The 25,916-nt window shown below is 38.0% G+C and overlaps 1 protein-coding gene and 1 long non-coding RNA gene across 2 annotated transcripts in view; one reads left to right on the top strand and one right to left on the bottom strand.

The window, feature by feature from the left end:
- Window positions 1–25,910, bottom strand: part of LOC144457542 (uncharacterized) — a 41,560-nt gene extending 15,650 nt beyond the window's left edge. The window contains exon 1 of the long non-coding RNA XR_013486926.1: window positions 25,610–25,910. This is a non-coding gene — a long non-coding RNA (uncharacterized LOC144457542). The remainder of the gene's footprint in view (window positions 1–25,609) is intronic.
- STX11 (syntaxin 11) overlaps window positions 13,919–25,916 on the top strand; it is a 59,547-nt gene continuing 47,549 nt past the window's right edge. The window contains exons 1-2 of the mRNA XM_078155083.1: window positions 13,919–14,090; window positions 14,175–14,362. Coding sequence (XP_078011209.1) covers window positions 14,308–14,362 — 55 coding nt within the window. The 5' untranslated portion in view covers window positions 13,919–14,090; window positions 14,175–14,307. The remainder of the gene's footprint in view (window positions 14,091–14,174; window positions 14,363–25,916) is intronic.

Here is a 25,916-nt window from a genome sequence, read left to right as displayed (position 1 = left end):
CATTACCAGAGTCTGCTGAGAACTGTGAGTTACTGTGCTTCATGCCAACTGTGGAATTGGTGAGGTAGCGAACGTTGGCTCTCTTCACATTTCAGTATTTCTGAATTAAAAGTTCTCTTTCCCTCCCTCCCCATCTCCTTCTACACAAGGATATATCCCCATCTATGAATGATGACTATCTCCATAAAAAGATGTTATATATTTTCTTTTTTTTTTTCATTTTAAATCTCTGTACATAAGTTTTTAAATGCAGAAGACAGAGAACTGTGAGAATGAACTATTCCAAGGGGTGGAGGCCGGAGACAGATAATTGTAGTAACTTCCATTTAAAAATATATATATCATTCCAATTTTAAAAATTGATCACATAGACTTGGACTTGGGAAGGAAATTATTTAATGCTGCATTGCCAGAAAAGAAAGGACAAAATTTGTCCTCATCTTTGCTGTACTTTTATGTGTATATTTATTTCTATTTCTCTGACATACACACATACATCTTAGTCCTTTTTCTTTCATCTACTTTGGAAACTAGCGCATAACAAGTACTTAATAAATACTCGTTAACTGACTGAAAGAAAGTTTCAGTATCTTATTTTTATCAAGCATACACATTCCACTAGAATGTGAAGTTCTTGAGATCAGAACTGTTTTAGTTTACTGACTGTAATGAAATTCCTAAAGCTCAGGTATGACCATGTAATACCCCAATTCAATCAATTCCAGTGGTGCCCTATTACATTCAAGTTCAAATATAAAATCTTCTCTTTGGCTTTTTAAGCCTTTCATAACTTGACCCCTTTCTACCTTTTTATTCCTTGCACCTTACTCCCCTCCATGTACTCTGTAAAAATGCTTGTCCATTATCTACTCTGTCCTATATTACAGTTTTTAATATGAACTGTGAACTTTTCCAGGCTAGTTAGTAGAAGAGTAAAATCTGAGAACATTCTAGTTTATGAAGATATAGAGTTTATAGTAGGGAAAATATCAGTTTTATTTTAAAGGATGATTCTTTGCTTTTTTATTTTAAAAAAAAATTTTTTTAATCAAATAAATCCTTATTTTTTCCCTCTCACCTCTCCAATAAGGAAGAAAAACAAAACTCCTATTACAAACATGGATAGTCAAATAAAACAAATTCCCCTAATGACCATATAAAAAAAAAGTTTCAGTCTGCACTCTGAATCCAGAATGGAAGGAATTAAGCATTTATATGACACCTACGATGTGCCAAGCACTGAGCTAAGCACATTAGAAAAAAGCAATGAGCAGGGCCCAGAATTGAACAAAAGGAAGACTGAAAACTGGATCAAAATGATGCAATACTTTTAATAATAACCTAATTTTTAAGGGGCAGCTAGGTGGTGCAATGGACAGAGCTCTGGCCTTGGAGTCAGGAGGACTTGAATTCAAATCTAGTCTCAGATATATAACACTTACTAGCTGTGTGACCCTGGGCAAGTCACTTAACCCTGATTGCCTCACCAAAAAGGGGAAAAAAAAATAACCTAATTTTTAACACTAATGAAAAGCCAACAAAAGATATATAAGCTGATGAGTGCTTCTGGTTAACCCTTGCTTTAGTGAGCCATAAAAGCTAGTCTAATTGCCACCAGAATTTCATTAAGATTGTTGGTGGGTGAAAGCTGTGATACAAACCTATTGAAAATGGATGAAACAAAGTTGTTTCAATTCGTTTTGATGTAATGCTGACAAATAAGGTGTATATAATTCAGAAAGTTCAGAAAACAGTTAAACAAATGAAAATTGTTTGTCCAAAGTTCAAAAACAGGCTGTATTTGAATTACTTTTATCCCCATCAACCTGGGTGGGGCCAGGATGAAGGAAACTGGCAGTGGTCTTATCTTATTTGGCAAGAGTTCACAGAGTAATAGTAAATCCAGCTGTAATACAGATCATTGTTCTGGCAATAGTGGCTTAAGTCTCTCTGGGACCTCTACTCTAAGGTTTAAAATTTTAGGGTCCTTGCCTTTTCCTTTGTAATGTTTAAAAAGAAAAAAAAATCATTGCATTGTACTGAAAAAACTTTTTAAAAAAAGAATTTACTCTACCTTTGCAATGAAAAAAAACCTTATCCTACTAATTTACATACAAATTGTTTTTAGTATTTTAATGGCTTTAATATTTAAAGATATTAGATATTTAATTAATTAATATTAGTTAATTAATTGGATATTAATATTTAAAGATTTGGATTTGCTATGTCATACCAAAATACAAAAAAGAGTGGCAGCATGCTATAGCACATAAAGAGCTTGCCTCAAAGTTAGGAAGCTGGGTTCAAGATTCTATTCTGACTTATCTAGGCTATGTGACATTAATTAGGCAAATCACTTAACCTGATAAATTTGCTTTGTTTTTTGGATAGGCAATTGGGTAAAGTGACTTAGCCAGGGTCATACAAGTGTTAAGTGTCTGAGACCAGATTCAAACTCAGGTCTTCCTGAATCCAGGGCCAGCGCTCTATCCACTTCACCATATAGCTGCCCCTCCTAGTAATGTTTTAAGGTAATTCTCTAAGACTATTAGCTGAAAAGAAGGTGCTGGCCTGCACTAGTGGAGGGAGTTTCCTCTCTTGGGAGTATCAGTGAAACCACAGGTCCAATTCCTGTCCCTAAGATTTAAAATGACCAGAAGAGTCTTGTAGGAGACAAAGAAACGGCATGTTATCTGAACATCCATGTCATTTCCTGAAGTGCTCTTGAGAGCACTGCAGGGCATTCCTCCTAAAACTATATCATTAGCTCTCCATGGTCCATCATCCACCCCACCATACTTTGGTGAGTGGATCCAGGCCTACCACTTTATTTCCTCTAAAAAGGGTGTTTTAAAGTGTCAGAGAAAGACTCCTAGGCAGAAGGTGTATCTAGTAGTACGACTTTTGGATAATCTGGCACTGGAATCAAGTGTAACAGTCTATTTTCACCTCATTCATTTCAAGTGACTGCAATTAATTTGCACCAAAATAATTTTCCCTGTTTATTGACTCATCTTTCCTAAATCTCACTTCATTTTTCTTCAATGAACATTTTCATCAGTGTGACATTTCTCCAAGTTAGTGTGTGGTTTCACAATTGCTGCCTATTAACTGAATGGGACACAAACAGCAGGACCATCAGACTTAGATGGAGAAAAACAAGGATGTCAGGGAATCATTCCATCAAAATGATGGTCAAGGTTAGGTTTCATTTTTTTTTCTGGCCCACATAGAATGGCAGAGCTGAAAGGCATCTGAGAGAACATTCATTCCAATCCTCTTATATAGCAAATAAGGAAACTGAGGCTCAGACAGCTGAAGCACCTGATGAAGGTCACATAGTTGTAGAACCACCAGTAGGACACAGGTCTACATTCATCCATTCATCTTATTAAGTGCTTACTGTGAACTGTGCTCACAGTGCCAAGGGAATTGTGACATCTGTGCCCTCAATTTTCTAGCTCTTTTGTGTCCTTCTCAGGAACTAACATATCTACATTGGGGGGAGGTGACAGTGGCAGCAACAATGACAAGAAATAACCTGGTTCAGTGCATGCTTCTTCTCTAAGGACACTGTCTCCCTGCAAGTCTTCTGCCCTAGAAGCGTGCCTGTCTTGGGTTGTATACTGGTCCCTTTTAAGGGTCAAATACTCTAACACAAGGTTTTACTTAAGCTTTTCTCCATGGTAACTGTCACTTCCTGATGGACTTTCTGCCTGCCAGATGATTAAGCCACCCTTTCTTTCTCGTAGGGACAGTGGTTACTCTCGAATGGTTTTTGCTTATGTCACCATATCGACAAGACATATACCTCTACCCTGCAGCAAACCCCTTAGCACATACACAGAGACTGACCCTACTAGGCATGCCAGTTGAACTCTCAGCCATTGGGAACAGAAGCAAAAAATGGCACAGGAGTTCAAAAGAGGGCACTCCAAGTTTGGAAGGCTCTTTTTCATTTACCACCTTCAGATCAGATTTAATTTCTCCACTAGTAACATAGGCATATATACAGGATGTACTCAAGATCTCAAAAATTGACTTTGTATTTTAATTTAATTGCATTATGTACTCTTTTAGTTTTAACAATGAATTGTTGTATTATATAATGAGGACTATAATGTATAATTTAAGAGTTGTAGAAATGTAGGAAAAAGCCAAGTTGGCTTGCAGCGTAAGTCCCCACTACTGCATTGTCATTGTTTTCCTCTTCCCCTCTGACTGTTAGTCTAGAAAAATCATGAATAGGGGAGCAGAGGGGCAAACTTGCTGGGACTCTGTGGGAAGAATAGTAGAGGAACATTGATGGAAATGGATCCAGGAACAGAGAGCGGGGCAAGAGGAGTTTATAGGCAAAATGAGGTATTTAGCTAGGGATGGGGGCAGGAAGTCTGGTGTACCTCCAAACACACAGCTAGATCTCCAAAACACAGAGTTCATAGATGGCCAACATAATAGGTAGCTTCTGGACATAGTCCAGAAGGAGGCAGAAAGGGGTATCAGATGAAAGTGGGGAGCCAGGGGCCTAGGGCTATGGAGGATAGAGGAAGGGAGCAAGGAAGTCTCATGACTGCAGTCTTTACTTGTTCATATGAAAAAACTTCTTTGAAACACCCACATGAAAATCAGAAGGGGATAATGAATCATCAACATTTTGATTCACTCATGATTTTATACATTAAACAAGAATTGGGTTGAGTTAATCACAATGAGAGTATTAAAGAATTTAAGTCTTGGTGAATAAAATCTCTTTCTCTAGGTGAAGAAAACTTAATCTGTTTTGTTCAATTTGGGTTAGCTTATTAAAATGTTAAAGATAAAAATCATGACAGCTGATGTCTTTGAATATGCCTAGTTATCATTACAGCAAAAATTTGGTATTCTGAGTCTTATTTTTTTAAGTTGCTACAGGAGCCGACCTTATGCAGTGAAGGTGCCAAACTGTCAAGAAAGTGAGCAAAAGGTACTAAGAATCACATATTTTGTAGGTTGTTCATAAAACTTTATTTTGACTTGGTATTCTAAATGTGATGAGGAGCTGAATTATATTAATCTTGACATTCTATCTATAACCCAAACAGAAGAGAGATGAAAGTTGTTGTGAAATGGAGAATTGGCTTATAGGTGCTCCTTGGAGAGGCAAAGAAAAGAGTTGATGGGATAGAGTTTTATAATATGTTCAAAGGCAAAAAGAAACATGATTCCATGGGATATTTGGTCACTATGTACTGAAGTACTCATGATAAGTACTTGCAAAAAGACCACCATGAAAATATTTGCATCTTAAATACCAACGTTGATTGCTGAGGGTGAAGTGGTATAGAAACTCCAGAAGAACTTGGTACGGCCCTCCAAATTATACCACACACTCTGATACTTGGTGACTTCAGGTGGAAGAAGGTGAGTATGGGAGAAATATATGGGAAAACATGGTTCAGGAAGAAGAAAAGAGAAAGGTCAAAGGCTTATAGATTACACAGATGCTTTATGCCTCTCTCTCATTCATTTTTTCTTGATAATTAATTTGTTTTTAGTTTTCAACATTCACTTCCATAAGATTTTGAGTCTTAAATTTTCTTCCCCTCCCACTCTTTCCCCCCAGATGGCATGCAGTCTGACATAGGCTCTACCTATACATTCATATTAAGCATATTTTCCCATTAGTCATAATGTAAAGAACAATTAGAACTAATGGGAGGAACCACCAGAATGAAATGATAAAACAAAAGGGAAAGGAGAGCAAATAGTATGCTTCCATCTGCATTCAGACTCCTAGTTCTTTCTCTGGATATGGATAGTGATTTCCATCGTTGAGTCTTTTGGAGTTGTCTTAGATTCTTGCATTGCTGTGAAGACCAAGTCTATCAAACTCAGTCATTGCACAATGTAGGTGTTACTGTGTACTATGTTCTCTTGGTTCTGCTCATTTCACTCTGCATCAGTTCATGTAAGTCTTTCCAGGTTTTTTTTTTTTGAAGTCTGCCTGCTCATCATTTCTTATAGCACAATAGTATTCTATTACATTCATATACCACAACTTGCTCAGTTATTCCCCAATTGATGGGCATCCCCTCAATTTCCAATTATTTGCCACCACAAAAAGAGCTGCTACAAGTACTTTTGTACATGTACATGTGGGTCCTTTTCCCATTTTTATTATCTCTTTGGGATACAGACCTAGAAGTGGTATGGCTGGGTCAATCATACATTTTCTTTAAGAAAAGAATTTTTTTTTAAAAAAGAAAAGAATTAGTAGGTGTTGAAAATGGTGAACATATGTAACATCAAAAATAGATTATATTTTACCAATCATGAAAACTGGTGATGTGTAAATTTTCTCTGATTTGGCTATCTTTGTATCAACTCAAGAGAGATAAGATTGGAAATAGTAAAATAATAATAATAATAATAATAATAATAATAATAATAATAATAATAATGAGATAAAGATACAGCATAAAGTTAAAAAAATTCTTAACTTTTTAAACAAGGAACTGAAGACAAAAAATGGGAAATGGACAAGAGAAATGATATCAACATCACTATAATATTTTTATTGAAAGGCTAAACCAATGGAAATTAATTGCTACAAGGAGACCAAAAAAGCCCATAAACCACCTTAGACAGCAAATATTTAATTTACTGCCAGATGGAGACAACTGCCAAAGATAATACTGGGTTAGAATATATGTAAAAAAATCTTGATAAGAATGGTGGACAATTATGAACATTATCATTTCACAGAAAAGATAGAAATGGAAAGTATAACCAATTTAAAGAAACCTCAACAAAATATCCAGTTAAGTCAAGCTATCACAGGATCATTAAAGGATAAAAATGGAAGGAGGCTTACAAGCAGAAAATGAAAAAGATTTGCAAAAATCATTATGATTAATTGTTTTGTTTACTGGGGACCATGGAACCAACATACTTGTACCTTAACATCATAGTTGCAGATGTGCTTGTAGAAGAGATGGAAATGGACTAAAGAGAACAAACATAGGGGAGAGAGCTGTATTAACAAAATGTGTATCTAAGGAAATGCTTGAGTATGCACAATTGTGAGGGCATTGAGGGACTGCTATACAAGGTATCTGAAAGAGGGAAAGATACCAAAGGTGTGCGGAAAAAAATCTTGTACTAAAAAACAGTGACCAAGAGAACATAAATAACAACTGACCTATATTCCATCTCTCCTTTAATTTACACAAAATCTTTATGAGTCACTTATAGTATCCTTGATGAGGGTGTTAGCAGGGAATAAGCAGGTTTTTACAAGCTGTATTCAACAACAGATTACATTCTTACCATTTCACAATCAACTGAACAATGTAGAAAATATAAGATCAGATTGTTCTAATTATTATTATAATGCTAAAAAGTATTTAATATATGAGGATAAAAATAACCACTTAATTGGCTCCTTTACAACAAGGTCTCTCCCATCCATCAAAATCAGTTAAGATTCTTTGAAAGATATAACAGAAATATTATTGTCCAATAACCCTCAGTTAATTAACTTCAAATGAGACTTAAAACAGGGATGTGTATGCTCAACAAAGGTATTTATCACTATTATGGAAGATCACAGAGGTGATCAAGTCTGACCCCCACCTCCCCATTTTACATATGAGTAAACTGAGGCCCAGAAAAATAAATGACTTGCATAAGGTCATAGAACTATTAACCCAGGTCTTCCTGACTTTGTCAACCTCTTTTTTGAAGAGATCCAACATAGAATCCAGTTTGTAGATGGATTTCCTATGGATAGTCCTTCAGATATTCCTCTCTGTATATAATATTGTGCTGATTACACAAAGCTGTGGAACATTGTAGAACCTCCTTGAAGAGCATTATAATCCCTCAAAAGAGTTTGGCCATTTACACAGGAAAGGCCAAGTGGATGAAGCATATCTACAGCCTACATGTCAACATGCATTTATATGAACAACCTATAGAGCTCGTCCAACTCTGTGTGTGTGTGTGTGTGTGTGTGTGTGTGTGTGTGCGGGGGTGTGTGACAATGAGGGAAGCCCAGAGTCGAACTGAAAAATGAGCTAGATTTCCTTCAGGAAACTGCAATGCTCCTTTAATAGCCACAAGCTTCTCATGAAAGCATGCAGGTCCATACAGAAGGCAATGGGGAGATAGATATATGGCAGCTGTGAACAGACTGCAATACGTATTCTGTGAAGAACTCTGAAGAAGAGGAGTAAAAGATGTCATTGATAAATTGCGTGATAGGAAAAGGGATGAGTTGGTCACATGGTGAGAGTAAAGGATAATAGGCAGCTAGCCAGAGTGCTCCACTGGTATCTTTTAGATGTTAGAAGAAAGTAAATAAGATCTCCAGCATATTGGGTGGACCACCTATGTCAAACATATGGGAAGGCACCAGTAAGAGTCACATTGGAGGAGCAGGCTTGAATGTGTTGTTACCTGCATTGTAGAGAATTTACAAGTCAATGAGTCTGCAGATATATTTGGGGTATTTTAAAGTAAAGTTTAAATAATTTTTTTTAAAAGTCTTAGTTTCTTTAGTTTGATCAGGATTCAATAAATGCTCACCTTTTAAAGAAATGAAATTCCCTAGGTAAGCATTTTAATGATATGTGCTATGCCTACTTTGGACTACTACCAACACAACTGCATTTCCCAGAGGTCCAATCTGCTAATTATAATTGGTGCTTTTAGCTGATCTAGCGTAAGGTTATCAAGGACAAGTCCAGGTAATGATAGCCATCAGGGATCTATATTCATGATAAAGTTTTAACTAACTGTTCTTCATAACAAGAAAAAATAGGGATCTGATCATTCAGGTGAGAGGAAAATACATGTCTTCTGTCAGTCTTTTTTCCCCTAAATTCCTGCTGAGCCATAATATCTGGCCTGGCCAATGTATAGATTTTTCCTTATCTCAATCTGCCAAGCTCAATTTCAATTTTATTTTTATTGGCCAACAAGCTTTATCACAGACTAACAATTTAAGATTAAAAACAAATGTTTAGGAAAATAACAATGTACTGCTGACGGAGCTATGAATTTGTCTAGCCCTTCTATGTGAACCCCCCAAAATCACTAAACTGTGCATTTGACCCAAGTGATGTCATTGCCAGGCTCATATCCTAAAGTAATCAAAGAAAGATGACCCATTTTGTACAAAGATATTTAAGGCAATGCCCCACCCCCTGCTCTCCAATGGTAATAAACCCGTTTTTTTTCACCAGGCATTACCACCTCCCTCAGCCTCTTGCTGGACTGGTACAGAGTTAAGTCCCTATAACCCTGGCCTTCATTCCTCGCTCCTTAATAGGCAATTTAGAACATCTACTCATTTCACTGGTCTCAATTCTCTTCCATTTTAGACGACAGGAAGGTCTCCTATTGGTTCCACTTGACTCTTTGTCTAAAACTGCATATAATTTTGAGGCCTAAGGAGCTCTGAGACTTTGATCAGAGTAGGAAAGCCATTGCATAGTGATACGTCTGGAAGCCACCTAGAGTATGCTGCAATACAGGTCTTAAACCAAAACTATTTCCATTGGCATCTATTTTCCTCTTCCTCTTGTGAGTAGTAATAAAGTTCTGTTCATTGCTATACCTATGTGGCTCTACTGCTCTTCCTTTGAACTATCTTGCACTATAAATTACCGTACCATAAAAAATAATAAAAAGAACACTTTGAGGAATCCTGGGAAGACTTAAAATGAATTCATAAAGAGGGAAGGGAATAGAACCAGGAGAACAATTTACACAATAACAACACTGTAAACAAAACAATTTTTTGAAAGCCTTATGAACTCTCTTCAATGCAGTGGTCAACCACAGCTCCAGAAGTCTGATGTTGAACCAAATTACCTGCTTCCTGACTGAGAAGGGATAGACTCAAAGTAAAGAATGAGACATATATTCTTGGACATGGCCACTGTATGGATTTGTTTTGCTTGACGAAGTTTATTCAGTATCATGGCTTTATGTTTTTTTCTGTTCAATTGAAAGGAGAGAGGAGGGCAAAGGATAGTGTTTCAAAAAAGAGAGAGAAAGAAAGAAAAAATGAACAGAAAAGCACAGATGTTCAGGAGGAATAGCTTTAAAATAGAATAGCAGAATAGCTTTAAAAGTAACAGGTTGAATTTATATACTTTTTTAAAAAGCAAGATGCATATAATAGAAATTCACAGTTTCATGTACTTTATATATTATTTTTCTATTCTACTTGGTATATAGAAATGCTCCTGTATATATTATATACATACATATGTATGCACACATATATCCATATATAAAAAGAATAACGCTCCCCAACCCTACCACTACTCAAAACACCCTGAAAAGGAACATTGGAAGCAGGAAGAGAATGATTTGGACGATAAATGGGAATCTTCCCTTCCCCAGCCTCCACCTCATCATGCACACATGCATACACATATGTATATGCATACGTGTGTGTGCACGTGTGCATGTGTGTGTGTGTGTGTATACACATGCCACACAGTAGGAAGGAAAGTGAGGCATTGTGGTTTGGGGGGTTTTTTGTGTGCCTTATTGGCCCTATGACTTGCCCTTGAGCCTGCTTGCTGGCAGTGTCCTCTGTTCATAGCAATTTCCATTGGTCTGCCTTGATTGTTCTCTTCTGATTCTCAATAAACAGTTCCAGAGAGTAATCTGTCCCGATCCCCCTTCTAGGTCAGTATGTTTCTATTATAGTCAACCATAATAGCTTTCTGGCATCCTCTGACACCTTAGATGACATCCTGTAACTCTCTTTTTCTCGTAAGACCATTCTAGTTCGAAGTCAAGAAGCCAGTCAGTCTACAAGCAAATGTTTACTTAGCACTTACTATGTGCCAGGAAATTCTGGGTAAACTTTCCTCACAGTCCTGTGAGTCATTGCTGTGGCCAGAGCCAAAATGTATGCTATGCTCTCAATAAAAGCTTTTTGAATGAATGAATAAGCAGTCATAATTTAGGTCACAACTGAAGAAAAAATTTGGATTAAAGACACAATTAATGACTCACCACCAGATAAGAATAGTCAGGTTGGCATCTATATCCACCCAGATTAATTGATGGTAAAGAATGCCAGAAGATTGAGACATAGTGGGACAGGTGAAGCTGTTTGCCTTGAAAAATTCTCTCCCCAACTCTTGATATTATAGGGGAACTCTGAAAGAGAAGCAACTGGTGCAATCTCTGCTAGGGTAATTTAGGGAAACCAGGAAGTAGTCCAGTGACATGCATGTGGCAAACATGTTTAGAAGTCAGACTGCAGGGTGTGAGGGCCAAACCATGGGAGAATAGCCAGTGATAATAGGACCTGTTTCAAGTCTGCATTTCAGCATGAAAATGGAAAGTAATTGTGGGAGAATATGGAGGCTAGGAGCCTTATCTTAGATCTCCTTCCCCACTACGATAGTCATGGTGCATGAGGAATATGTATGCACCTATCTGTGCACAAGTACAGGACTTAGTGGCCCTGTAGCTAGTATCTCCCCAGAAGATGTTACAGACCTGCTCAAATTAATGTTCTAAGATCTAGATCTACTTGTGTACTCCGGGACTCTCTCCATAGAAACTATAGAGATTACAGAAGATGTTCGTTCAGAGAGAATACAAATTTGATTAATGGCCAATCACCATTACTCCCTAAAACTAATGTCTGCATGGAAGAATGCTAGAATTCGGAGTACATGTCCTTACCTAGCATTCATTCTCTCCATGCTCCTTCAACTCAAATTTCTCTCCTACATAGTCAATGCCCTTACTCTGGTAGACACTTCTGATTTACTCCTCCCAACTTTGTACTCAAACTGCTCTATGCACTGACTTAACAAAACCAGAGGTCAGTTTCTCTTACCATATCTCTAATACCACTAGTAAGAGTAAGTCATTATTCTCTTAAATAAAACTAGAACATAATCATCAAACATAGGCAGCGTTGTGCCTTCCTATATATTGTTCCCCCTTGAGATTTTATCTATATATACCAATCTAACCTTCAGGAACCATTGCTGGGCCCACAGAAGCTGAGATACTCTTCCTATTACCTGGTCTGTGTGCCCAGTCACTTGATCTGGACTGGGTTCAGTCCTGGGGAGCTTGGTCTCTAGTAGAAAAGGGTAGGTTTCCTGTTTTCATAAGCTTTAGCTCATAAGACCACTACTTTGATATACCAGCGGTAATTTTTGTTATTGGATCACATATAGGATTTCCTTGAAAAGAAGGGAGTGAAAAAGGTCTTCAATATATACACAAATCAGGTATGGTGCAAGTAATTTATTCCTACACACAAAAAGCATGCTAAATGCAGTACATTCATCAGTATACATTTGACAAAGCAAGCTTAAAATAGGATTCATTAACAACTCATGGCTACAATCTGCGAAAACAACTCATAATAAAAAAGATTGGTGACCATATGTCCCAGATTTGGGAAAACAGTTCTAATTTTAAGAAAAGACAGTATGCTTTTATTGAGCCTTTGCAAAAACCTCCTTTACCAGATTGGGTACTCTAAGTTTTGGTATGGAAAAAATTGTCATTAAACATATGGTATGCTATAAGAACATAGGATTCCGAGCTGAAGAGACCTTACCAATCAAACTAGTCCAGCTCCATCATTTTACAGTTAAGGAAATTGAGTGGCCAAGAAGTAAAGAAACTTCCACAAGGTAAGAGTAAGTGGTAGAGCCCAAAATTCAAACCTAGCTCAAACAATCTCAGAAATGGAAGGCACCTCAGAAGCAATCTAGTCCAACATGTGGCTGCATAAGAACCCCCTCTCTGACATTCCTGAATAGTGGCCACCCAAATTGTGCTTGAAGATCTCTAGGAAAGGGAGAAACTATCTCCCAAGGCACTCTATTTTGGGAAAGTTCTAATTTTTAGGAATTTCCAAACCCTACATCAAGCTTAAATCTGCCTTTCTGCAACTTGTACACACTGTTCCTAACTTCACACTGTTTTCTGACTCTAAATTCAAAGACTCTTTACTCTGTTTTCAAGAGGCATGGTGTAATAATAATATAGCAAAGAGCTATACAAATATAATTTTCTTTTATCCTCACAACTCTGAGAGGTAAGTGCTATTATTATCCCCATTTTGCCAGTAAGGAAACTAGGGCAGACAGGCTAATTGATTTGCCCAGAGTCACATAGCTAGTAAGTATCTGAGGCAGGACTCAGGTTTTCCTTATTGCAGGTGCATCACTCTATCAACTTTGCTACATATAATAGATAGTGTGATGAACTTGTCAGGACACACCTGGGTTTGAATTCTGCCTCTGACATTTAATGAGCCATGTGATCATGGACCAGTCACATCTCTGAACCTCAGTTTCCTAATCAGCAAAATGGGGGTAATAATTCTATACAACGTACTTCACTGGGCTGTTGTAAGGATCAAAAGAAACAACACACACACATTTAAAATCCATTTGCAAATTTAAAGTGCTAATCAGCTATTACTGCACTAACATAAGTAAGCCCTAAAGGTCGTTTAAGACCATATTTTGGAGAGTTATAAATACCACGTTCCCTCTATATTCAACTTCTTAGTTGCAATCAATTAGCAATAACAATAACTGACATTAATATGACACTTTAAGATTTGCAAAGCACTTTACATATGTCATCTAATTCTACTTATTATTACTCCTGCTATTGTTAATCACATAAGGCAAATGTGAATTTCTATTAGGAGATTTCTTTTGACTTTTTTTTTCTTTGTAGGAAATGGCATATAGTGGCAAACAAGATTTCCTTTATTTCACAACATGCCTTTTTCCTCATTACAAAATTATAGAAAATAAGGTTTAAAGTGAAGGAACCAGCAGGCACTGCCCATTTTCAACACTCAGAATATATGATGCAATATCATGTCAACACCTAAAAAAAATATTGTTAAGAATTCTTGGATCATTGGCAAGACAAGGCAGAGCAGAACAGCTGTCAAGTTCTCCCCACTATCCTTGACAGTATTTATCTGTGACAGGAGGCAGATGTTCTTATAGAAATACTTTGTCATTTGGATCAGTTGGGTCCCTGGGCACAGCACTGCCAAGTCTGCTTTTCCTACACAAACTCTTATAGTAAGATTGCCCTCTTTGAAACATTTACTTTGAAGCTATCCCCTTAGAGTCTAATGGAACTCATCTATACTTTATTTTCTTCAGGGGGCAGAGAAGGAATTTGGTACCTGAGGAAGAGAAATATTGCAAACAACCTTATGAAGACATAATCATCCCAATTGAGGAATGACATAAAAGAAAGGATTAAAAAGAGCTAGATTACCTGCAAGTGAAAGAAATGGAAGAGGAGGATGAAGAAGAGAAAGAGAAGGAAAGAATTTTACTTCTCCAAAGTAAGGATTTTGAGTGTGGGTGAAGATTTTATAAATATATACATATATGTGTATGACAACATGCATTTGCACATACATATATATATATATACATGTATACACACAAGTTGTCCCAAAAGTCTTAATGCAGTTTTAAGTCATTAAAGCTGAAACCTGAACTAAGACTATTGGGACAACCCATATATAACATGTACGTATATGTGTGTGTGAACCATGTGTTGTGACAACCTATGTACATATTTACATATTTATATGTGTATGTACACAGACAGAGAGAGAGAGAGAGAGAGAGAGAGAGAGAGAGAGAGAGAGAGAGAGAGGACTGAGGGAGGGAGAGGGAGAGGGAAAAGGAGAGGGAGAAAGAGAGGAAGAGGGAGAGAGAGAAAGAGACAGACTCTAAACAACTCTTGCAGGCTATAAGTTGCCAATCTGTATGGGTAGAGGGAGTTTCTTCATCTGAGAGTTCCCTGTATCAGAGATATCATAATTTCATTCTTCATATATATACGTCTGTGTCTAATACATGTGTAAGTTTATATGCTTACATATTTAATTAATTACAATGGTTCATCCAGAAAAGCAGAATAGAGGTTTAAGAATTGTCTATTTATGAAAATGATGCTGATCAAAAAAAAAATTAATCACTGAAGTTGTAATCTGTTTTCTAAAGCAAGTCTCTAAAGTTAAGTCCCAAAAAAACCAGAGTAGGTCAATTTCAGAAATAAAGCATAGGATTAGTGATGTACCTTCTGCTTAAGATGTACAGTTTCATTCTTTTATGAGTTCCTTTAAGACTGTGAAATGGTGCAAAGGGGTTTCCGAGAACAAAGCATTGAGTAACACCTGCGTATTATGCAAAAAACTCTAATGCAAAAGAAGTCAGCTTTCACAAGTTGCTTTTGAGCAGGCCAAAGAAGAGTTCAAGGCTAGATTTTTCTCTAAAGGACCTTTCTTGGCCAAATTTCTTTGAACCATCTTTGAGAGAATAAATCAGATGGTTCATGTTAAATTGCATGGCACACTCTATAGGTGTCTCCAAGTACAGTTTTCATTGAGATGCATTTGAAGTTAAGGTATTTTTTAAAAAAAATGTTTCCAGTATAGTGATAGAGAACATTTGACTATGGGATAATGAAACTTCTACCCCTTCACCTTCCCATTTAAGTAACTTTACTAAACTACCAGAAATATATGTTTTTCTGTATGATTTATTGGTTCTATTTCTTTCAAGTTTCTCTCAGGATTAGTTTTTATTCAATATACTTCAACAAACATTTACCAAAGGCCTACTATATGCAGAGCACTGTACTAGGTGCTAGAAAACACAGGCATGATGCATTACAGTTGCTACCCCCATGGAACCTATACCATTCCTAAGGACTCATCATCATTGTTGTTATATTATAACTGTTATTAATACTAACACTAATAACAAGTGACATTTGTACTCCAGTATTCCAGTGTGTCTGCAGTGTCAGCATGGGTATTCTCTCCAACAATGCTGATTCCAACCCATCCATCTTTTTGTCCTCATTTTCCCACATATTCACTGCAAGGGTTCCAATATAGCCTTTTAGAGCCTGCAAAGCACTTCACCTACATTACTTCTTCTGTGGCTCACAACAATCTTGTGAGGTAGGTCTACAGGTTTGATTATCCGCATTTTATGGGTGAAGGCTCTAAAAGAATAAATGATTTGTCCACATACTCAGTCACATAGAAAGCAAGAATGCTGGAGATGAAGTCTGGCACAGGTGTTTCTGACTCCAAGTCCAGCGCTCTATCGTATACCGTGCCACCTGGGGGCAATATTAGATTATTATACTTTTTTGCTTGATCATTGGTTTGAAAAGTACACTTGTTTCCTTCTCTTTCTCTTCTTCCTCCTCTTCCATTTCTTTCGGTTGCCAGTAATCTGTTCTGTTTTAATCATCTCCTTTATACTACTCTGAAAAAAGGAGTGATACTTCTTTATAGGATGGTCTGCAATATTTCTCTTTCTCAAGTAACCAGATAAAAGAAAATACCAGCATTACAACTTCTCTCCTTAATTCTTGAGAAGGAAAATGGATTTTGTCATTTTCTGTTCTCTGGTGGATTATTTTGTTACTAGGTTTTTACAAATGTGTTTTTCCTCATGAAAAGTCCTCAAAGGTCGGTAACAATTGTACTTGAAGTTCTTAAGCATAGACAAACAAAACAAAATATATCTTATATGAAAATGACATGTTTTTGTCTAGTAAAATAGAGCCAGCCACAGAGAACCAACAAGTGTTCTTAGAACTCACAGAATGTTAAAGCTTGAAAGAGGATAGACTTAGAGCTGAAAGGGACATTAGAGGCCATGGAGTTCAGTGCCCTCATTTTACAGCTGGAGAAACTGAGGCTGAGAGAGGTTAAGTAAGTTGCCCAAGCATCACAAAACTAGTACATCTCCGAGGCAAGATTTGCACTCAGGTCTTCCTACGTCCATGCCCAGCACTCTATCTATTGTGTCACTTAATTTTAAATCCTTAAGAGTTACAGGAATAATTGATACTCAATTTCTTCTTAAATTCTCTTTTTTAAATTCCTACACATAACAATTTTGATAGAGATAGTATGTAAAGAGATGAATTTATCTCTGACACCAACAATTTTTTTTCTGAATTGAAGCAAAAGTTGTAAAAAGCATGTTCAGTAGATAAAGTCTTGCAGAAACATGTATTTAATACCTGTAACTCTATACTAGGTTCTGGGAGTCAGTGCCAAATTAGCACAAGATAACAGGTATTACTTCTCCAGTGACAGTGTGGGGAGGACTATGGTTTCTGGTCTGTCCCTCCCCTTGTGGAGTGCCTGCTTCCATATTGGTCCCACCCTGTTGTTGGCCCAGTCTGCTTTCTACTATGGGATTTCACACCCCTTTCCTGGGGCTGCCTTCCAGAAGCTTCATGTCATATACTTGCTTCAGCACCAACTCTCTTAGGATTAGGGTACAGAGGGACAACCTCAAGGGCAAAGATAAGTCAAAGGGAATCAGCCAACTAGGGAATCATCAGAAGTCTACTATAAAGACGGAACAATAAACCCTTACACATCTGTGAAATGGGGACAATCATATTCGACACTTATCTTAGAGGACAATTGGGACTAAACTGTTTGCAAAGCAACGTCTTGTCTGATGCTTCATGACCCCATTTGGGGTTTTCTTGGTAAAAGTGGTTTTCAAAAAAAAAAGGAAAGCAGAAAAATGGGAGGAAATTATATCAAATTTCTCTGATAAAAGTCTCATTTCTTAATTATATCAGGAACTGAGTCAAATTCATGAAAAATAAGAGCCATTCCCCAACTGAAAAATGGTAATATTTCAAGGATATGACAAGGCAGTTTTCAGAAGAAGAAATTAAAACTGTCAATAATCACATGAAAAATGCTCTAAATCACTATTTTTATGTGATTTCATATGTATAATGTGTATCATATTGCTTGTCTTTTCAATGGATGGGTTAAGGAACAGGACACGGGGAGCGAATTTGGAATTCAGAATAAATGAATATCTAAATTTAAAAAAAAAAGAATAGAGTGGCTTGCCATTTCCTTCTCCAGCTCATTTATAGATGAGGAAATTGAGGCAAACAGGGTTGAGTGAATTGCCCAGGGTCACACAGCTAATAAGTGTCTGAGGCCAGTTTTGAACTCAGGAAATTGAGTCTTCCTAATTCCAGACCCACTGCTCTATTTTCTGTGCTACCTAGAGGCCTGTATTACACACCTAGTTAGGACATCAGATTTAGACTCAAGACACCTGGGTGCTGATCCTGGCGTTGACACTTTTAATGATACTAACCTCAAATTAATGATCCCATGAGATCACAGGCTGTCAGGTCCTCTGTTTTTTGTCTGAATTGTAAGCAGAAGCGACCTCACATATCTTGAGTGCTCAATAAGTATTTGTTCAATGAATTAAAATGGATGATCAAATAATTGTGCAGCCAAATAGTTACTTCTTACAATATTAGGAAAAAGTTGAAATCAAGGATGCCATCCATCTGTTACCAGGAGAGAATCTAAAGTTGATAGAGGAATAAGTCCCAACTGTTCATTGTGATAGACCACAGAATGGGCCTAGTGACTTCTTACTAGGTCTTTTGTACAAATCAGAAGAAAACATTCAATCAAAAAGGAGGGAGAATACTTTAGGCTTAGAGCATCCTCTCACTTTACTCCATTGTTTCCTTATTTTTCATTATTTTAACATGCTTAAAATCATGTTTGTTCTTAAAGCACTGGGGCTTGAGAACAGAAAAACATCAAAATTAGGGATGGAGACTAAACTTTCAATTTCATTGATACAGGGAACTCCCTATCCCTAGGCAGGATGACACCCTCTCCCTGCAAATTATAGTCTTAGAAAGTTGTCTAGAGCCCTGAGAAGGTTAAGTGATCTGTTCAAGGTCAAATAGCCAGAATTTATCAGTGATGTGAGAGAGTGTGACATAGTGGCTAGAGCACTTAAATTCAGGAAGACCTGGGTTTTAGTCCAACATCCAATAGGATAATAACAATAATAGCATAGCACTTCATGATTTGCAAAGCATTTTACACTTGTTATCTGGTTTGATCTTCCCAACAGTCCTGTGAAGTGAAGGCTACTATTATCCCTGTTTTACAGATGAGGAAACTGAGGCTGAGAAAAGTTAAGTGACTTGCTCAAGACCGCACAATTAGTAAGCATCTGAGACAGGATTCAAACGTAGGTCTTCCTGACTCCAAGTTTAACAGCTAGCTGCTTCCTTAGTATTACAATAATAATGGTTGGCATTCATATAGTTTTAAGATTTTCAATACATTTTACATACATCTTTTTGATCCTTGTAACAATCCTATGCCACCTATGTTAATGAATAGCAGGAAATGGTCATAAAACAATTTAGTGCTCTGTGATTTAATTGAGGACAGTTGTTCCTTCTACAAATTCTCCACAACTTTAACAGTTATTGTGGCCAAAGGATTCATCAACCTGTGAATAATCTGATTAAATCCCTACACAACTTAATTATGCTGGTCCTCAGACAACAGCTGTGAAGTCCTACTCTGATTCCTCATCAAAGTGAAAATGTGACTCTGGGCTCTTGAGATTGTTATCAGTGAAGTGTAAGCTCCAGAAGGTTTTACTCTACTGGAAAGGTTTCAGGTATGGGTCTAGCGGTGATGATACTTCAAGGATGGGCTCAGTGATGATTAGAAGGAATAGGAAATTAATAGCTCTAAGATGCCTAGTGTATATCGTTGTTTTTGTTGTTTCACTCCTGCCTGACTCTTTATGACACAATTTGTGGTTTTCTTGGCAAAAGTACTAGAGTGGTTTGCCATTTCCTTCTCTAGTTCATTTTACAGATGAGGAAACTGAGGCAAACAGGGTGAAGTGACTTGCCCAGGGTCACATAGTTAAGAAGTATCTGAGGCAAGATTTGAACTCAGGTCTTCCTAACTCCAGGCCTGATGCTCTGTAAGACCACCATAATTCATTGTGTCTAGATACAACATGGTGTTCTGAAGGAGAGCCCACCACAAAGTCAAGGAGACCTGGATTCAAGTCATGCATCTGACACATACTGGCTTGTATGTCCTTGGAAAAGTCACTTAACTTCTAAGTACTCTAGGCAACTCTGTGAGATTACAACCTGAAGACAATGTGGCTACCTGCACAGATAGAAGGAGTTTCCTCAAACAGGGAGTTCCCCCTAACACATGCAATCACAGGACCAGTCTATTCCATACCTTCTTGCCTCAAAATAGGCCTAAATTTAAACTGTCCCATTCACAAAGCTATCTTTCATCTTTAAAGCTCTCCAGGGAAAAGTATTCCACAGTCTATTTTAGCAACCAATTCCCATTGCTTACACAATAGACTACAGTTCAAGGCAGTATGTGATAACATTATAAGAATGGTGGAAAGTTATAGTGTCATTATAGCAAAGGGAAGGACAAAACTTATGGGAGAAAGAAAATGTAGAAGAGAGGAAGAAAGAGAAATGTACACCCGAGGGAAGAAGGCTGCTGAGTGATAGTAACACTCATTCCATCCTGCCCATATCCTTGTTACTGCCAGCTATGGAGCAGGTCACTCTTCTTCCTCAATATAGTTAGTAACTGTCTTCTCCACCTCAGTCCACACTCTTTTCAAAAACCTTGACCTCCCAGTTCTGCAACATCCCAAACTCTCAAGACTGCTTTCTTTAGGACACTTTAAACCATACACAGGAATGGGTGTGGTCATACCAAATACCTCCTTCCTTCTTCCACACCCTGACTCAACTGAATCTGCTCTAGACGGCAGAATTCCTAGCTCTGATGGGAGAGTAAAAAGTAGGAATTAGTCATAGGTAATAACAATAGTTTACATTTATATGGTGCTTTAATGTTTACAAAGCACTTTCCATTGATTTTATTTGCTCTTCCTAACAGCCCTTTAAGTTAGGTATTATTATCATTCCCATTTTCAGATTTGGAAGCTGCAGATTAGGGAGGCTGAGTCACTTAGCCAGGTCCACATAGCCAGTAAGTCTTCCTAATTTCAGGTCCAGCATTCTTTCTAGCAGCCTGGTGGTACTTTGTTAGCCTTCAGCACCTAACACACTGCTCCGTACACAGTAGGCACTTAATAAAAGTTTATTCCATGGACAAGCAAATGAGTGCTATTACTAAAAATCAATGGAATTGATGTCTCATTATGAATCAGTGAACATACATTTATTAAGCACCTACTATTTTGCCAGGCTCTGTGCTAAGTGCAAGAAATACAAAGAAAGGGCAAAAGACAGTCCTTGCTCTCCAAGAGTTCACAGTCTAATGCAGGAGACAAGAAGCAAATTATGTACCGACAAGTTACATACAAGATAAATAGAAATTAATCAACAGAGGGAAGGCACTGGAATTAAGGGGAAAGGCTTCCTGCAGAAGGTGGGATTTAACTGGGACTTGAAGGAAGCTAGGGAAGTCAGGAAGCAGAGATGAAGAAGGAGGTCATTTTAGCCATTGGGAGATAGCCAGCAAAAACGCCCAGAGCTAGATGGTGAAATGTCTTATGCTAGGAACACCAAGGATACCAGTGTCACTGGCTGGCAAAGTACATGGTGTGATGTAAGATGTAAGAAGACTGGAAAGGATGGGGGTGGGGGACAAGTTATAAAGACCTTTGAACGCCAAGCAGAAGATTTTGTCTTTGATCCTGGAAGTGAACGAAAGGCCCTAGAGTTGACTGAGTATGTTTGTTGATCAGTAAGTGTTTTTAAGACCTACATGAATATTATGAGATAAGTTAGTCATAAGCAAAACTCACAAACTTGCATCTAGCTCTGAAGAAGCCAGCAGACTCCTTACTTGCCCATGTCCCACTTCTCCAATCAGTTGCCAAGTCTTATGGCTTATACCTCCACATCTTTTGCATCTGTCCCCTTCTCTCCTCTCACATGACTACCCCCTAGTCATCATTTGCCTGGATTATTTTTGTAACAGCCTCCTAATTGGTCTTTCTGCCTCAAGACTCTCCCCTCTCTAATCCGTCCAGCTCCACACAGCTCCAAAATGATGTTCCTAAGCACAGATCTGACCGATCATATAAATCCTACTGTGGCTCCCTATTCTATGTAGGATCAAACTAAAACCCTTCAGCCTGGCTCTGACCTGCATTTCCAGGGTTATTATAAATTGCTCCCCTTCACACACTTCTTGGTCCAGCCAAATTGGCTGTGCTGTGCCTCACACAAGAAAGTCCACCTCTCATTTCTTTGCCTTTGCACAAGCTGTCCCCGTGCCTGGAATGGGCTCCCTTTTTACCTCCGCTTTTTGGAATTTTCCTTTAAAGCTTCCTCAAGGGCCGCCTTTTACATGAAGACTTTGTTGACAAAGACTTCATGTCTCCTCCCCTGAAATTACTTTGTATAGGGTATTGTCTATGTTTTCACATGTGTAACTGTTATTTCCCTTGATAGAATTTCAGTTTCCTAAGGGCTGAAAGGGTTTCGTTTTTGTCTTTTTAATCCTCAGAGCCTAGTACAGTGGCTGGCACATATTGTAGTAAGTGCTTAAGGCAGGGAGGAGGCACAGTATATGGAGCACTACACGAGTTCAAATCAGGCCTCAGACACATACTAGCTCTATGACCCTGGGACTTAACCTTTCTCTGCTTCAGTTTCCTCAGCTATAGAAAGGGGATAATAATAGCACTTACCTTCTCAGAGTTGTTGTGAGGTTCAAAGGATTATATTTGAAAAGCTTTTTTAGTACAGTGCCTGGCATATAGTAAGCACTTAATAAACGTTTGTTTCCTTCTTTAATTAAATGCTTGTTGATTGACTAATTGATTAATATCTCCAAAGATGAGAGAAGGAGAGCTTTACACAAAAAGGATATCCCATAAAAAGATTTAAGGGTGGCAGATTTTAAGTGAAGGATAAGTGGGATATTTCCAATCCAATCCAACAAACATTTATTAAGCACCAACTATGTGTCAGGCACTGTGCTAAGTTTGCTGGGAATATAATAAATAAACAGTCCCTGCCCTCAAGGAATTTACAATCTAATCAGATTTGCTTGATTAGAGTTGAGGATGTAGGAAGATGTGTATCTGCAAATAAGCAGTTAGGTAGGATAAAGTCCCATGAAGTTAGCCAGGAATTTTGTGTCCAGAGGGTCAAACGGAACCAATGTGAAATACTGAGAAGATAAATATTTTTAAATTAACTTTTTTAATTTTTAAAAGTTAAAAAGCATCTTTTTGTGTTAAAATTGATCAAATCATACAATATTAAGAGTTGAAAAGGGACCTTAGATATATAGGTATAGAGTCCCCATTTTGTAGATGAGGAAATTGGGCTCCAGAGAAATATATTGATCTTGTTTTATTTTGCTGATTGTCAGTAGCCTAGTGAGAGAATTGTTGTTCTCTCAATATATGGTGTGGGCCAAATATATTTTAGTGTGGATGGAAAAGAAGGGCTTAAACAAGCGATTTTATACCAAAATAAAATGCATTGCATTTAGTGGGGAAATAAAGTGATTTCACCTTTCTTTTGCTATTATACAACAATATAAATCATTTAGGCAGTTGGCTGTGTAATAGACAGAACATTTGGCTGTGTAATAGACAGAACATTGGACTTTTAGTCTGGGGAACCTGAGTTTGTATTCCTCTTAAGACACTTATTAGCTGTGTGACCTAGAGCAAGTCATTTAACTTGTCTCAGTTTCAGCTCCCTCATCTGTGAGATAATGAAGTATTTACCTCACAGGGTTGTTCTGAGGTGCAAATGAAATCATATGTAAGTCACTTTGCATTTCTTAAAATGCGATGTAAACATTATCTATTACTATTTTTAGCTATTAGAAATTGCCCATTGCTTCTGGAATGGATTTTAGACTCTTCTTGAGTCATTTTCTCTTGTCTTTATTTTACCTGGATATACCAGGACAAGGGAATGTCTGCTCTGTCGGTCTGTATGCTAAGCATATAGCTTAATAATCAAGCTCAGAGGTAGAGGAGGACTTAGGGATAGTTAGCCTTTCAGTTAGACTCTTATGTAGGGATGGACAAGGAGGGCAAACCACCTTGGATACAACATACATTAGGACAAAATGAGGAGCTTGTTTTGAATTAATTGAATGCTAATAGAGAAATTAAAAGTTCTAAAGAGCAAAAGGGTGCATATGAAAAGGCCACATTTTGCTAGAGGGTAGAGGTCTAAGTATATCTCTCCTCTCCTCACCTCCCTTCTGTTCTTCTCCTCCCTTTCTTCCTCTCCCTTCCCTAATAACAGTAATAGAGTTCAAATCCAGCCTCACTTACTAGCTTGGGGAAATCACTTAACCTCTCTTTGCCTAAGTTTCCTCAGTTGTAAAATGGGGATAATAACAGCACCTGCTTCCCAGGGTGGTTGTAAGAATCACATAAGCTAATAATTATAAAGCACTTAGCACAGTATTTGCAAATAATTACAATAATAACTATAAAGTGCTATATACATGGCAGCAATTATCATCACCATTATCATCATCACCACCACCACCACCATCACCACCACTATCATCATCATCATCATTGTTAAAGGTAAGTACACTGGTTGTGGCTTGAAAGCAAGATTTAGGAATAGGGAAGAACCCTTTAATCCTAGGGTAGTAACTACTCTATGGGGTACCCAACCCAGAGTATGAGTCTGAGTTGGAAGGTAGCTCATGGGGTACTACACTTAGAAGTAGCTAGCAATCAAATATGACTATGTATGTCAAAAATACATACACAGCTGACAAATATATAGGGCTTTAAGAGTTACATAGTATTTTAAATTCACTATCTCTATTATGAGATGTCAGGAAACTCCTACAGATATTACTAAATCAATTTTTATTAAGGAAGAACCTGAGGTCTAGAGTTGTTAAGTGATTTGCTTATAGTCATACAATTATTAGTCTCAGAGGAAAGTCTCTCTTGATCCCAGATCTATTTGTTTTCACTATACCCATATCTCTCATACCAACTATCAATCCCATTTCCTGCTGGATGTCTCTTCTCACCTACCTCCTCCTCCCCCCAATAACATTAGTTTTCATCTTTCCAGGTGTTTTCAATGGGGGAGGGGGGCGGAGAGGGAAAAAACTGTACGGCCCCTATCAACAGTAACAAGACATAGTGGAAAGTTCACTGTATTTGGACTCATGAGACCCGACTGGTTTCAGGTTCAGACTGTGCTATTTACTAGTTTGCCTCTAGGTAAATTGCTTAATTTCTCTAGATCCCACTTTTTTTTTATCTGTAAAATAAAGGATGTTGGACTAGATCAAAGGATCCTACAGATAGAGCTGGAAGATACTTTATAATCTCAAGCAGGGTTGCCGTGGGGACTCTTCGGGGCTCCAAGAGCCAATTGTTAAATTTTCATTGTGAGCGTTTACACTTCAGAAATCAGCAAACGCTAGATTTAAGAAAGTGATGGAAATGTTAATAATACGTGTTAAACTTAAAAGTGTGTCTTGCGAACGTTTCCCCCCAGACATCCAGTTGTTAAATATTTACCAGCCCACGTCTCTGCGCCTATGAAATTAACATGTCTTTTGGTGAAGTGACCAACATTGTAGAGGCTGGAGAAGTATAAAGACCAGATAATTTCGTGGGCCAGGAGATGCAGGGACAGCCGGGAGCAAGAAAGCACGCTTCTTAAAGGTTAGGCTGCTGTTCGGTATTCTTGAGTACATGGCTGGACAACTCACCTAAGACCCCAGCCAGGCTTAGCCTGGAGCAAACGTCAAACTCACGGTGCCTTCTGCAGGACCCTGCTAGGGGTTAGCTCTTTGCTGTCACCACCCATTCGGCGGCTACTCACACTTCTGCGGCTTTTTCAGCTGCCAGGAAATGAGCCGGACGCCCAACACTCACTCCGCGCCGCGGAGAGACCACGAGGCCTGGGAAACTCCACTGTGCCTTCACCAACCCCTAGTGGAGCTGGGGCGTGCTGGAAGGAAACCATCGCTCAGATACCCACAGAAACACGCCCCCTCCACGGCTCTCGTCACACTC

The sequence above is a fragment of the Phascolarctos cinereus genome, unplaced genomic scaffold, assembly GCF_003287225.1.
Source record: "Phascolarctos cinereus isolate Bilbo 61053 unplaced genomic scaffold, phaCin_HiC Scaffold_5;HRSCAF=322, whole genome shotgun sequence".
Classification (NCBI taxonomy): Eukaryota; Metazoa; Chordata; class Mammalia; order Diprotodontia; family Phascolarctidae; genus Phascolarctos; species Phascolarctos cinereus.
This window is presented reverse-complemented; position numbering and strand designations above follow the sequence as displayed.